The following is a 15,260-nucleotide window of genomic DNA, read 5'->3' as shown; positions in this document are numbered from 1 at the left end:
AGAGTTACTGTTTTCAAAGCTGGCCTCACTGGATGTTTAAGTTTTAATTTGCTTGTTTAAAGAAATAGGAACACATTAAATTTCTAACAGGTTCCTGGCTACCTGGCAGAGAAGAAGAAATCACGGAGTGGCCACTCTTGTCTTCCCAGCACCTGCTCAAATGAGGAGCTTAAGGTGCTGAGACCTGGGACACATGAATTTCCAAAATATAAAGAGAAGGGGCTTCAGAGAATCCTCCAAGTGCCAAGCCTGGAAGGCCACGCCATGATGGGGTCCCATGTGTGGCTGGCACTAGTGGACAGATATAGCTCCGGGTCACAGAAGCCAAACTGCAGAGATAAACCTGTTGCCCCGCCACTGGAGCACCTGTGTGGTTTCTATGGCTTATTTCCCTCTAAATCCAAAAAGATGTTCTTTGCCCTGTACCCCTCTCTTATGTTTCTTGACATCCTTCCTCCAGTCTTTGTCCTTGCTTCTCTTCCATGTAGATCTTAAGTAACCAAGAGGAGTGGTTCAAGGCGGAGCTTGGAAGCCAAGAAGGATATGTGCCCAAGAATTTTATAGACATCCAGTTTCCTGAGTAAGTATTTCCAGCCTGCTGACATGGGCCTACCCACACACACTCCCCTTACTTTTTCAGCAGTCACTAAAATTATCTATGCATACCCAAGATACTGTCAAAACTGGTTGCCTCTGGAGAGGGAACCACACAGCTGAAGGCCAGGGTGGGAGGAAGATTTGCATTTCACTGCATTCCCTTTTGAATTTTATACCATGGGCATGGATCGCCTATTTTAGGTTTATAAGCTAAAGGCATCTATAATTGCAATCACAGGGTTTCCACGAATTCCATCGGTGGCGCTGTTGGCCACCCCCACATCAAGAGCGGCTTCTTCAGGGCACCTCTCCATTACCTCCTAACCATCTTCCGTCCTCACCAGGGATCACAAACAGCTGCCTTCCCTAAGCCATGTTCATACCCATGAAAACCATCAGTGGGGGGAAAAGAGGAATTCCTTTCATAAAGAGGAAAAAGAAAAATTGAGATTTTTGTCTCATTTGTCTCAAGAATGGACCACAAGGGTTAGATACAAATCTAATTTCTGAGAGTCTCGGTCTAGCTCAAAGAGCACAAAGGTCTGTTAGAAACCCGAAGTGGTATTGGTGACTCTGGTGAACCAGGACTGACCACCGAACCAACAGAACGACCACCGACCTCAACCCTTGATGCTGCCCTGTAATCTTCTAGATGACCACTTGATGCCTTCTTGCTCCTCAGACCTCCAGCCCCTCCCCCACAGCCCTAGTGGCTCAGGGCCTTGCTTCCAGGGACACTGGGATGATGGAAGCCACCAGAAAAGCCCCTCTACCCTGCCTCCCCCCCCCCCCCCCCCCCCCCCCCCCGCTGACTCATTGCATCCACCCACCTCTTGCAACTGCACTCAGACAGGGTGCCTTTCCTGCAGCTGTTTGGAAAGAATTGTCTGTGCTTCTAGCAGAAACTCTCCCCCCCCCCCCATATCAATTCTCTCCCTCTCTGCTGGGTCATTCCCATCTGCAAAGATGCTGCAACTTCTCCCATCTTACCGAAAAGCAAAACAAAAGCAAAACCTCTTGGTCCCAAGTCCCCCTCCAGCTATCACTCCACTACTCTACTTCTTCAAGAGAATTTTCTGTACTCTCATCTCTAACTTCTCCCCTCCCCCTTGAAACCTTTTTATCACTGTCGCAGTGAACTACCGGGTCTGCCAGTGGGTTCTACGGTCTCTGCGTGATAGAATGTAAGTTCCATGAGGACAGGGCTTCTCGTCTGCTCTGCTCACCACTATATCTATCCCCAACGTCTAGCAGAAGGCCAGCACATAGTAGATACTTGATTAAAAACTGCTGAATGGGCAGCCCAGGTGGCACAGTGGTTTAGCGTCGCCTTCAGCCCAGGGCGTGATCCTGGAGACCTGGGATCGAGTCCCACGTCGGGCTCCCTGCATGGAGCCTGCTTCTCCCTCTGCCTGTGTCTCTGCCTCTCTCTCTCTCTGTCTGTCATGAATAAATAAATAAAATCTTAAAAAAAAAAAAAACACCTGTTGAATGAACGAATGAATAGCTTTGGAAGGATATGTAAAAACATAACCCTGCCTGCTCGCTTAATATGCAGTGTGTGGACATTTTTGCAAGTCTTGAAGTCATCTATCCAACTCCAATTAGAGGACAAATGTGTATCTTCTAAACAATCCCCTAACCACTTGCTGCCTCTTCCAAAATTATTTCCTTTGAGATAGGGCTGCTGAGGAGCATGTCCCATTCTCTTACCCGGCCCCATTACATTTCCTACACAAGGCAATGCTGTGGTGGTCACTTGTTCGGCCCTGTAGCGAAGTGTGGCAGCTACTCTGGCAGGATTTCCAGGTAGACGGCCACCAGAAACCCTCTGCTTCTGGCCCCTCGGAGCCCAACCAACCTTCCCCTGCAGTTCCAGGTCTAGAATTAGGACATCCCTCCTGCCACTCCTGTCCAGGTTCCTAAATTCTAGAGAGCACAGGATATTGCTCACAAAGGAATCCAAAGTGAATCAGACATTCACCTTCAAGGGATTGGACATACTAGCCTTCCTGTGGCAGCAATAGGGCAGCCACCTTGGAGAAATGGGACCCATCCCACTTAGGGCTGCTGAGTGATCGCAAACACTCATTTTGCTCTTCTGTGGTTGAGAGGTTTCTGGCCTCCTGCCCTGAGGCTGTAACCACTGTTTGCCTTGCTCCTGTGATTGTACTTGGCTTTTGCATGTATGCTATGCTACCTGCCACAACACTTCCAGACACTGCCACCCTGACGGCTCCCCTGAAAGAAGAATCTCTCCTCTGTTTCTTCTTTTCCACAGTAAGGATTATTTGCCTGGATATTGAGGGGGGTCCTGGGAGCTGGCTGTGTTGACGCTGCTCTCTGCTGCTGCTGGCCTGGCTCCACATCACCCAGATCACAAGCAACCCTGGGCATTAAGGGGGCCCACCGATCTCCCAGCCTGGGTGTGAGCCCAAGGCTTCCCAGCTCTGGTCCCCCAGTGCCTGAAGGGGTTCCTGTCTTCCTGGCACATCATCTGTCCCTGCAGTTCTTTCCTAGTGACATCCCTCACATAGCTGCCAGCAGGCGGCCACTTCCCGCAGTGAGTCACTCCCACACTGTCCCATTTTGGTGCAGTGGCACATTTCCATGATTCAGGTTTTCCAAGTGCAAGAAAGACTTCTCCTGGAGCGAAGGAACAAAGTGGGTGCATCAGGGGAACGCTCACTTGCCTTGTCTGAAAACTGCCTAGAGCATGTTTGGTTCAGAGGCCCCAGCCCCCTCCTTTGTCTCTTCCTGTTCTCTACTGACCAAAGTCCCTCTTTCCCTTTGGGTCCTTTCTTCTCCCCTCCCCCTTCCCCTTCCCATCACTCTGGCATCTCACCAAGACTCTCTGATTTTATCTCATCCAATAGATGGTTTCATGAAGGCCTCTCACGACACCAGGCTGAGAACTTACTTATGGGCAAGGAGGTTGGTTTCTTCATCATCCGGGCCAGCCAGAGCTCTCCAGGGGATTTCTCCATCTCCGTCAGGTACGATCATTCCCGGCTCAGACTGCTAAAGCCATGAGGTGACCCCTTGAATGTGACCTATTGCTCAGAAGCATGGCGGCCAAGGGGCCCAGGCATCTTATCAGCTGGAAGCCATTCATCTCCTTCCTGTGACCCATGTATATACCTCCTCAGTACGCTGGCTTGTGGCCAAGTTATGTATATGTCCACCTGCCTCCCCTTCTAGCCTAAGTGCTTCTGGAAGGACAGGATCTTTTTTTTTTTAAGATACTATTTATTTATTAATGAGAGACAGAGAGGCAGAGACACAGGCAGAGGGAGAAGCAGGCTCCCTGTGGGGAGCCCCATGTGGGACTTGATCCCAGGACCCCGGGATCATGCCTTGAGCAGAAGGCAGATGCTCAACCACTGAGCCACCCAGGTGCCCCTGGAAGGACAGGATCTTAATCTATTTCATCTTTGTGCCTTTAACAGCACCTTATACCCAGTGGGCATTCGATGAGTATTTGTGCAAAGAAGTAGGACAAGAGAAGGAATGGATAATCCTCAATTGTCCACATCTGCCTTAGGGTTTAAATCTGAACTTCTTCTTCTACTACTGATACATATCTGAAGAAGGCTCAGAGGAAAATTAAAATCTCAAGTCATTGCTGTAGGTGGTTGCACATAAAGAAGGGCCAGCTCCGTGCTCTGTAATGCAGCAAACTGACAGCAACAGATCAGAGCCGAGGGGGTTGAGGTGAGGGACCGTAGCAGCAAAATCTCATTAATGTGAAGCACCCAGGAGGAAGTGAGTCAGTCCAGACACAAGCATGACACAGCCCCACGCTCAGAAACCCCAAGTCTGAGTGCACTGCATGTGGTCAGCACGTCTGGGATTGCAAGTCACATACCAGGCATGGTGACCACATGTGAAAGTGTGCAAATTAACGCTGATACCTGCACATGAGGAGCCGTGGAAACCTGTACAGTGGAGCCTACTGTTGGTTCATTGACAGGAAATATTGGTCTGGATCATTCAATACATTTTGAAAGGCATGCAGCTTTAGTGCTTTAAGTTCATAAATCCAATCTTGGGTAATAACTGAGAGGCCACTTTACTATTTAGAAAGAATGGGTATTTTTGCATTGGGCTCCCTGCATGGAGTCTGCTTCTCCCTCTGCCTAGGTCTTTGCCTCTTTCTCTCTGTGTCTAACATGAATAAATAAATAAATAAAGAATGAGTACTTTTTTTTTTTTTTTAAATACCTTACTCAGTTACTTTTTTTTTTTTTTTTTAAAGATTTTTATTTATTTATTCTTCAGAGATACACAGAGAGATAGAGACACAGGCAGAGGGAGAAGCAGGCTCCATGCACCGGGAGCCCGACGTGGGATTCTTCAGAGATACACAGAGAGAAAGAGAGGTAGAGGCACAGGCAGAGGGAGAAGCAGGCTCCATGCACCGGGAGCCCGACGTGGGATTCGATCCCGGGTCTCCAGGATCGCGCCCTGGGCCAAAGGCAGGCGCTAAACCGCTGCGCCACCCAGGGATCCCGAATGAGTACTTTTTTAAAAAGATTTTATTTATTTATTTATTCATGAGAAACACAGAGAGAGAGGCAGAGAACAGGCAGAGGGAAAAGAAGCAGGCTCCATGCAGGGAGCCTAACATAGGACTTGATGCCAGGTCTCCAGGATCACACCCTGGGCTGAAGGTGGCGCTAAACCACTGAGCCACCTGGGCTGCCTGGAAGAATGGGTATTTTAAGGAATAGGTAGGAAGGACTTACAAATCGGGGTCAACCATTTGTATGCACCTCCTGCGCCTCTAAAGCGCTCAAAAGTAGCTTGGTCTCATTAGCACTGTCCTTGCAATCTTGCTTAAAATCTTAATTTTCCTTAACTAAAGCTTGTTTTTTTTCATAGGTTAGGCAATAGGAAATTTTAGGTCAGGCCAATAGTGATGGATCACAAATTCTAAATTTGTTAGGTCTTAATACAACTTTGCTCTATTTAATAAATTTTATAGTCAAACCTCTTTCTTAAGGGCCCTGGTTACAGATTGGACCAGGTAAATGGCTACATTGAAGGGCATTCCTTGGTGCCTTTGGTTTGCATGAAGTGCACTCTGGCTTTTCAACTAGGAATTATGGTTTATATTTCCTCCATGATGGTGAATTCTCCAAAAGGGTCAGCCTTGACTTCTGCCACAGTCTCTCCCTGCTGTTGAGGCATTGCAACTTCTTGTGATTATTACCATAATCATTACTACGTCTCTTACAGAAACGTAGACTAATATATTCCAAAGCAAATCATTTTAATTTATTTATACATCTGCTTTCTGTCATGCAAAGATAATTAAGAGCTAATTGTAGTTCTAACATTTAGCATTTGTTAAGGGTCAGAAACACTAGACTTTAGAGTCTGAAGCCCTGAGTTATATCCTTTTCTCTGCTCCTCTTGGAACTTGAGACAGTGGTGCAGCCCAGATGAGAGAGCCCAGCTCTTTCCACAGGCCCAGGTGACTGGCTGCAAGCCTGACATCCAGCCTCTCAGTTCATGAGACAGAGAGAGAGTTAATGTTTCTCACTCTGAGTTCTTTGACTAAGAGGTGGTGGATGAATAATTATATCACAAGAATATTTCCTCCTCCACACACAGATGTGAGGAGTAATGACTAGGAATTAAACCATGTGTTGTTAGAATGAAGAAAGCATCTGTTAGTGGCCAACACCCAGGGGAAGACCATGCAGTGATTGCAGAGTGTCGGTTCCTAGCTCGGAGCAGTCAAGCAGAGGTCACTGCTGGCTATGAGCAGAGCCCAGCACATAAGACGAGCCTGAAGATCAATCAAAATTCCTGTCCCCTCGAAACATAGTCCACTGAATCCATCCTTAAGAAACCTGCACTAACCTTCAGAGGTATCTTTACTCCCCAACTCTCCTTAAATTCTTGACCTTTCTCTTGGATCAGGCAATTGATATCATTAGTTTATTTTTAGATATAAGTGTATGTCTGTTTGACAAATAAACTTGACATCTCCTTGTTGATGGAGAAAGACTGGAGCTAATAGTAAAGGCCAAACTCCTCCTTTCCAGATGAATAAAATCCAATTTCTCCTACCCTGATACAAATATTTCCCATCACTGCAATTCTAGCTGGTGTCAAAAGGTGCCGATCTAAAAGAAGTTAGCAGGCGTACATGGTATGACAGGCTCAATTCATTAGACTGGAATCAGAAAACCAAGGTTCTTGCCTCAGCTCTGCCACTCACTTACCATGACCTTGGCTGAGCCCCTCACCTTTCTGAGCCTCAGCATCCTCACCTCACGTAACATGGAGACAAAGCTAAACAATCTCAGAGGTCCTTGCCAATTAAAACACTACATTTCTATGTAACACTTTTCTCCCCAAAAGTTAAAAATACTTTGTAACCTTATTTTTGCAAAACGTAAACCAAGGCCAAGAGATCTCCATTATATAGAGAACCAAGTGTGACAAATTTCCCAAGGTAGCCTCTTACTGTCCAGAGCTAGTTTATGGGCTTAAAAGAGGTGGTTCAAAGTATTTCTGATAATGGAAAGATAGCAGGGGTGAAAAATCTCTCCCCTCTGAGTCTTGGCAGAGTCCTTAGCATCATACAGAACTAGGGATTACCATGTTTCAAACAAACATTGTAAAAAGTCCTTGACCTGATAGTTCTTAAAGCACTTGGACATTTTCTTCTTATAAAAGCTTGGTTCCAGTGTCAGAAGACTGATTATCTTCTGCTGATGTAAAAATCCCTTCTAACGCAGCCTGTGTCCTGAGTGGTCCCTGCCACAAATCTCCTCCTAGAATTTGAGTGAGCCAGCCCACCTGCTTTGTGATGGACAAGCACTCAAATCCCCTTTCCTGCCCAAAAAGAACTCCAGCACCCCTGGATGCAGTCAGCTCTGGGGGTGGGGACATCATCACCATATAACATACAATTTTGATTTACCTTGATCTCTAGGCATGAAGATGATGTTCAGCACTTCAAGGTCATGAGAGACAACAAGGGTAATTACTTCCTGTGGACAGAGAAGTTTCCATCTCTAAATAAGCTGGTAGACTACTACAGGACGACTTCCATCTCCAAACAGAAGCAGATCTTTCTGAGGGATAGAACCCGAGAGGACCAGGTATGTCTCAGGCCCTGATCAGCCCCGGTCTGCAGATTTTAGGCAGCATGAGTCCTACTCGACCCATCAAGACAATGCATTTGATGGGCATGTCCTCTGAGTATTCTGGAAGACAGAATAACTCCGAGGTCAGACCTCAGTTTAAATCATCTCTTAATACTTCCCAGCCATGTGATTTGGGAAATTTATCTGATCTTCAGTTTCCTGATCCATAAAACTGGAATAATAGTGATACCTAACTCATAGATGGTGGTGAAGGTTTGAGAAGATAATGTATTGCCTTCCCTTATATCACTCCTAACAGTGCTACCAGCACTCAACAAACATTAGCTCTTAACCATGGATGCTTTATTTGTTATTATAGATATTACTACATCACAGTTTCAGCCCAACTTAGGAGTTGGCCAAAGATGAAGGCCAGGGGGGCACACATGGGAATGATGGAGAGCATCTTAGAGTCCAGGACTAAGGGAGTGGGTAGAGCTTTGTCACAGAAGGGTGGGATAGGGTTGTTGGAAGAAATAATTGGACCTGAAATTCTTGCTCTGGGAACAGTCTGGAATATGGAGTATTATTTTACTAGAAAATGTATCAGATAAACCTACCTTTAAAAAAAAAAAGATTGGGGATTCCCGGGTGGCTCAGTGGTTTGGCACCTGCCTTCGGCCCAGGGCGTGATCCTGGAGTCCTGGGATTGAGTCCCACGTCCTGGGATCGAGTCCCACGTCGGGCTCCCTGCATGGAGCCTGCCTCTCTCTCTCTCTCTATCTCTCATGAATAAATAAATACAAAACCTTTTTAAAAAAAATTTTTAAAAGATTGATTGATTGATTGGTTGGTTGGTTGATTGAAGAGAGTGAGGGCTCACAAAGCAGGGGGAGGAGCAGAGGGAGAAGGAGAGAGAAAATCTCAAGCAGACTCCCCGCTAAGCATAGAGCTGGATGTGGGGCTCGACCCCATGACCCTGAGGTCATGACCTGAGCTGAAACCAAGAGCGAGACACCTTACCAATGGAGCCACCCAGGTACTCCCAGACAAACCAGCTTTAAATCTTAATTTCATCACTAACTATCCTTATTACTTAGCCAAGTTAAGAAACCTTTCTGAGTATCAGATTTCTCATCTGGAGATGGAGAGAGTATAATACTTCCCTTGTTGGCCTATCACAAGGATTAAATGAGATAATATAGAGATAGCACTCACCATAGAGTCTGGACAGTAGCAGGCACCAAGGAAGTGTTAACTTGCCTCCCATAAATTCACACACGCACAATTTATAAAATATCTTTCAAAGGAAGCAAGTCGTTATAAGAAAGAGATGGGGGGATCCCTGGGTGGCGCAGCGGTTTAGCGCCTGCCTTTGGCCCAGGGCGCGATCCTGGAGACCTGGTATCAAATCCCACATCGGGCTCCCGGTGCATGGAGCCTGCTTCTCTCTCTGCCTGTGTTCCTGCCTCTCTCTCTCTCTGTGCGACTATCATAAATAAATAAACATTTTTTTAAAAATTAAAAAAAAAAAAAAAAAAGAAAGAGGTGGGAGGGCAGCCTGGGTGGCTCAGCAGTTTAGCGCCACCTTCAGCCCAGGGCCTGATCCTGAAGACCCGGGATCGAGTCCTACGTCGGGCTTCCTGTATGGAGCCTGCTTCTCCCTCTGCCTGTGTCTCTGCCTCTCTCTCTCTCTGTATGTATGTATCTCTCATGAATATATAGTAAAATCTAAAAAAAAAGAAAGAAAGAAAGAAAGAAAGAAAGAAAGAAAGAAAGAAAGAAAGAAAGAAAGAAAGAAAGAAAGAGATGGGTATAGGAAGAAGCATTCTCTGGAATAGTTGAAATCCCAGGAACAAGTTATTTGAAAAGGCATTGTGGCTGTCAAAGCAACACGTGCTCTGGGGAAGTAGAGAAAACCATCTCAGGTAGTTGGCTGATTGTAAGCCTGAGAAGTGATGACAGTCCTAGGAGTAAAACAGTGTTCCTAGCAAGTGCACGTAGAAGTCCAGCAAGAAAAACAAAGGTTAACTAAGACTTTGTGAATTATTTTAACCACATTACAAGTGATGGAAAGATCCAAGTGGCCGGAATCCAATTCATTCATTGGACTTGGTATTAATTTATCAGGACATGCATGCAAGAGAGAAAAAAGGTAGCATAAAAGTGCATTAAACTGGATTAAATGCATTCATATTTGTAAAGCTCTTAGAACAGTGCCTGGCATGTACAAAGCCCAGGGCCCTATGTGATTGTGAAATAAAAATAACAAGAGAGGACCTCCGAGTCACAGGGCTGTGGTCCCATTAAGCAGAAAGGCCGTGCTCCTTCCCAGCGTGCCCAGCGGCAAGCCTGGTTTCCATGGCGCCGCAAGAGGGCTGCTGTTTGGGTCTCTATCACCAGGCTATGAATGACAGTTCAAAATCAGGCAAAGTCAATAGCACAGCTCATCGGGAGGGTAGGATGTCCGGCGGTGTGTGGCCACATGCGATAAGGAGGGGTGGCATTGTGTCAGTAAAATAGAATATTCAAGCTTGATTACACAGAGGAAAACAAGCCTACTAGGAAGGGAGATGGAAAGGAAACAGAGACCTGAAATTCCCAACCCTGGAGAATCTGAGAACGTGGAGCCATTTGAAGCTGTGAGGGTCTGAACTGTGGGCTGTCTCTGGGCTGCCCACATGCCCTCAGCTGTCTCCTGGGACTGTCCTGAGCAAGGTCTGGAAACAGCTGCCAGAAGGGGCAGGGTGGGGCCCAGAGATGCAGGAAGGAGGAGGATGGATCTGCTTCATCCTCATCATTCTCTCTCAGGGTCACCGGGGCAACAGCCTGGACCGGAGGCCCCAGGGAGGCCTGCTCCTCAGTGGGGCTGTGGGAGAAGAAATCCGGCCTCCGATGACCAGGAAGCTGTCAGACCACCCGACGCCCCCTCCCTCGCAGTACCCCCCGGCACCACCAGCTCAGCAGCACCGCTATCTGCAGCACCCTCATTTCCATCAGGTACCCCAGAAGAATGCAGTGGGCACTGTGAGGTAGGGAAGAGGACCTGCTCTCCCCCATGGGGCTCAGGCCACCTGTCCCCACCGCCACTGAGCCTGTGAAAATTTCCCGTGATAGCAGATACAACCAGAGCAAATAAATGCTGGGGGGGGGAGTGGAGGGGGGTAGGGTGTGTGGTCCTGGGACTGTGGGCCCGGGCGGAGCATCTCAGGCCCAGCCCAGCCTCGTGAGGGTCCACAGATTTCATAAAGAAGACCAGGGACCTCCCAACCGGCAGAAATATGATAATATGATATGGGAACTGCTCTTGGCAAAGAAGTCCCTGTGAATTCATTGGCTCCCTGCCTGAACACACACCCGCACACGCACACACACACTCCTACCCTGAGGATTCAGTGAACCGTGGCTTCATTTTCCTGTCAGCACAATTCCAAATCTATCCATGCCCCTTAACCCATCTGGCTGTGGAGATCCACAAGAAAAACAGATTAACGCCCACAATAGAGCCTTGCTTATTTATTTATTTATCCCCTGCCTTGTTCCAGATGGGATTTGGGGCCGCTTACCGAGATGGACAATACAGCCAGATAACATCGTTCCTAAATTCCTTAGTAGGGCACACGAAGCTCTTTGTGAGCTGCCCATATCTGTTTCCCCAGCCTCATCTCCTGCTGGCTCCTCTTAAACCACCCCTTTGCCCCCCACTCTCCTCACTCCCCGAGCAAACACACATTCCAGCAACACTGCACTATCTTTAGTTACCAGAATGGTCTGTTGTGTTTTCTTTCATAACTTGGGGGGCTTTTTATATGTTATTTCCCCTGCCTAAAATGCCCTTTCCTGGCTGATCCTTCTCCTCCTCTAAGCTAGAGTTAAAGTATCACCTCCCCTAGGAAGCCTTCTCCGATTACCCTGGCTGATTTAGATGCTCTCTCATCTCACTTATCACTTAAATGTAGATGGTTCCCCCTCTAAACTGATGATCCACGAAGACAAGGGCCTTTTCCTTCCAGCTACACATCCCCAGTGATTAGGACAGTACTAGATACATGGCAGGTGCCTGATATTCTTTGAATGAATGAAATCTGGCATCATCTTCACAATCGAAGGTCCCTTTGCCATCCTTCCCCCTCTCTCCAACACCTGGGGTTTCTTGTCATTGGCAGCAAGTATTCTTGGAACACTGGCTGTGTCCCTAGCATCTGAGCAAGGCACTGGAGGGCCTGGGAGGGACGTGGTGTGGTGACAGGTCTTCCGTTACATGTGTTTCTAGGAACGCCGAGGAGGCAGCCTTGACATAAACGATGGGCACTGTGGCGTGGGCGCGGGCAGCGAAATGAACGCGGCCCTCATGCACCGGAGACACACAGACCCAGTGCAGCTCCAAGTGGCCGGGGTACGTGAACGTTCCCTCCCTGGGCTCAATGAAGGCGGCCAGAGGGGCACTTAGAGAAAAGGCTGGTCCTGCAGGAGGGAGCCAGGGTGCTCAGAGCTCCGAATGGAGGCAGGGGAAGCCCAGTGGTGGGGGCGGGGGAGTTCCCAGGCAGAGCCTATCCCTGTCTGTTACCCTGGCCTCTCTGCCTTGCCCTGTCCTCTTCCTTCTCGGCTCTGCCTCTAGCGGAGGGAGATCTGTTGGCTTTTTCCTTGCAATCCACCTGCCTCGGTTGTGCTAGCACCAGGGGCTGTCAGTGTAGGTACGCTGCCATCCTTTCTGTCGTCTGAAGAGAATAAGAAGATCACCTATTGATGTAGGGAGGGTAGTTGTCAAGGATTCTCTGGGGGGCCTTGGAGGGTAACCTCTCTGCAGGAAAAGTCCTGACTCTCAAGAGCGGCTCAGATAAGTTCTGGTAACTTTGTACTCAGGGCTGTGCAGTGGGGTCTGCTCTCCACTGCAGGGGAATCTGGGAGGGTCTGGGAAGCCAGAAGTCAGCCTTCGGGGCAGGCCACTCATCGAGGACTTTATCTTGGTGCGGGAGCCTTGGGACCTCCCCTGCGTGACAATGGTTCTGCAAGCCAGCCCCCCCCCCCCGCCCCCCGCCCTGGCTCAGCAGGACCCCTCTGCGCTTCCCCCAACAGCGAGTGCGGTGGGCCCGGGCACTGTACGACTTTGAGGCCCTGGAGGACGACGAGCTGGGATTTCGCAGCGGAGAGGTGGTCGAGGTCCTGGACAGCTCCAACCCGTCCTGGTGGACCGGCCGCCTGCACAACAAACTGGGCCTCTTCCCTGCCAACTACGTGGCACCCATGATCCGATGAGGCCCTTCCAGTGGGGTCAGAAGCTTTTGCCTGAAGCTGCCTGCAAGAGAGAGGGCAAGGAAGAAAAGCTGGAACTATATAGACACGTATATGTGTGTACACACACACACACACATATGCCTATGTGTGTACACATTTTATAATAGTAATTTATTGGTGATTTAGTTGGTTAATTAGTTAATATGAAAGGAAGTCAGGTGGGGAATTATATTCATACTTGTTCTTCTGCTCCCCTCAGCAGTGTGTGGAAGGCAGCGGGTAAGCTGGCGAGGGGGCAGGGACATGAAACTCAAATTCTTCCTGTCCTTAGGATGGCACTGCTTCTTCCTGGCCTTGGGAATTCTCACTGAGAGAAGCTAAGCGGAGATCCACACCCTAGCGTTGGACGCAGAATAACAGGGTGGAGCTGGACTCGGTGGGGCATGTTTCAGCTTACCGCCAAGGCCGGCTTACCTTGAGGATTCGCGGGGCAGCTTCCCTCCTGTTCTCCAAGGGTGGGTACTGCTGGGTCCAGAATAAAGGTACAGCCACACAGGGCTGAGCCAGGAGCGGGAAGGACCATGAAGGCAGGACTGGAGCAGCAGGTGTCCCGAAGCCTAGGCCAGCCCGACCTCCTGCTCCACGCTCGGTGGAGACCTTCACCTCCCTCCAGTGACTGTTCCCTGGCTAATCCTCTTCCTCGTGGCTGACATGGAGAAACAGACCACGAGGAGCCAGGCACTGGGAGATGGAGGGATTTTTACAAATCCCCAGGGGCTTACTTGTAACCTCTGTTTCCCCGGATACCGAAGAAGCGGCATCTGAGATTCTGTGAAGTGCTTAGAGAAGCCCTGGCTGAGAAAGCTGGATTTTAGAGCCATTGTTTCATGGTTACAAGGATGTCTCTTTGGGTCTCTGTTTGTTTTCCTGTGTTTTGAGGAGGCTTTGCCCAGTGGCACAGAGAGACGCCGGCTCCACAAGAGTGTTGACTAGCAATTGTTGATGGACTGATTGATTGATTGATTGGCCAAGCATGACCCTGGGTGGCTTTGCGATGTGCTTCCTGTTGGATCTGGCGGTTGAGCCACTGCTGGCAGCACCCCCCTCCAACACACACACACACCCAAGAGCTGTACTTGGGACAAGGGACCCCATTACCACCTTCTCTCCTGCCACCTCCAAATAGGATTGTGTTTCTCCCAGGAGGTGTGAAGCACAGACTGACTTCGCTGGGAAGAAGGGACAGTGGAGAAGGAAATTTAGTGTTTTGGTGGAGCCTGGGAGCAGATATGTCTGCACCGCTGAGGGTCCTGAGAAGAGGAGGGGTGTGTGCAGTGACACCTAAATGAAAGGATGGGGTACATGTTGGAGATGGAGCACGGGGGGTGAGGTGGGCCAGTTCCTTTGTCTTCTTCCCCAGCTCTCCTTGCTCTCAGGAGTGATGGGGGCAGCCATTCTGGAGTGTGATAGAAGAAGAAAGAGTTTCTGACTCAGAAGTAACTGTCAGTGTAACGTAGGCTGTGTCCCCTTGACTCTGAATTCTATGATTTTGTGATCCCTGCGCTGCCTTTACAGGGGAAGGGAAAAAGAAGGCACTCTGTGGTGAGTCTTGGGAGAGAAGAGAAAATAGCCTGAGAGGCGGAGGGAGTGGAGCAGAGTGAGGAGCGTCTGGCACGCAGCCTTTAGAAATGAAAGCACAGAAAGGGAAAGGTAGCAGAGACATTTCAAAAGATCAAGGAGCAGCGTGAGAGGCAGAAAGGGAGGGAAAGCAAGCGAGATGTTAAGTGGGACAGGCGAGGGAGACATGGGAGTAGGAGTCAGCGGGCAGGCAAGCCCGGGAAGGAGGGTGGGAGCAGGTGGGAGAGGAGGAGCGGAAGGTAGGGGCGCAGGTACCACAAGGATGAAGGCGACAGAACAGGGAGAAGGAGAAGCAAGGCAGAGAAGACCTAAGAGCTATTTTGGTGCTAGGTGATGTGAACATGTTACAGTAAATAAAAGCCAAAAGTGATGTTTGATTTTACAGTATTTACAAACCATATGCTTTACACAGCCCACAAACCTCATCCATTTGTCTGATTATGTGGGAGGACCAGCCCCAGTGAAGAGAGAGGGAAATGATTTGGCTCTGGCCTGGATTTTGCACCTTGAAACACTTCTCAGGAAATCAGGGATAATGACAAGGGCCTTGTTTTGCTGGGCAGTGTCTGGGTCACACGTCCGCTCAAGTGGGAACCGGGGTCACTGGCCTGGAGAGGCCCATCGCACAGCGTGGGCAGAGCTTTCAAAACCCCTGGAGCTGGATGTTCTATTCCACCCCAGGCT

The 15,260-nt window shown here is 48.9% G+C and overlaps 1 protein-coding gene across 2 annotated transcripts in view; it reads left to right on the top strand.

Moving 5' to 3' along the window:
* Window positions 1–14,958, top strand: part of GRAP2 (GRB2 related adaptor protein 2) — a 64,488-nt gene extending 49,530 nt beyond the window's left edge. For both annotated transcript variants that reach the window (XM_026017427.2, XM_072741027.1), the window contains 6 exons: window positions 489–580; window positions 3,474–3,593; window positions 7,550–7,718; window positions 10,515–10,703; window positions 11,977–12,099; window positions 12,780–14,958. In XM_026017427.2, coding sequence (XP_025873212.1) covers window positions 489–580; window positions 3,474–3,593; window positions 7,550–7,718; window positions 10,515–10,703; window positions 11,977–12,099; window positions 12,780–12,959 — 873 coding nt within the window. In that variant the 3' untranslated portion in view covers window positions 12,960–14,958. The remainder of the gene's footprint in view (window positions 1–488; window positions 581–3,473; window positions 3,594–7,549; window positions 7,719–10,514; window positions 10,704–11,976; window positions 12,100–12,779) is intronic.
* The last annotated feature ends 302 nt before the right edge of the window (window positions 14,959–15,260 follow it).

The sequence above is a fragment of the Vulpes vulpes genome, chromosome 16 (genome assembly GCF_048418805.1).
Source record: "Vulpes vulpes isolate BD-2025 chromosome 16, VulVul3, whole genome shotgun sequence".
Classification (NCBI taxonomy): Eukaryota; Metazoa; Chordata; class Mammalia; order Carnivora; family Canidae; genus Vulpes; species Vulpes vulpes.
This window is presented reverse-complemented; position numbering and strand designations above follow the sequence as displayed.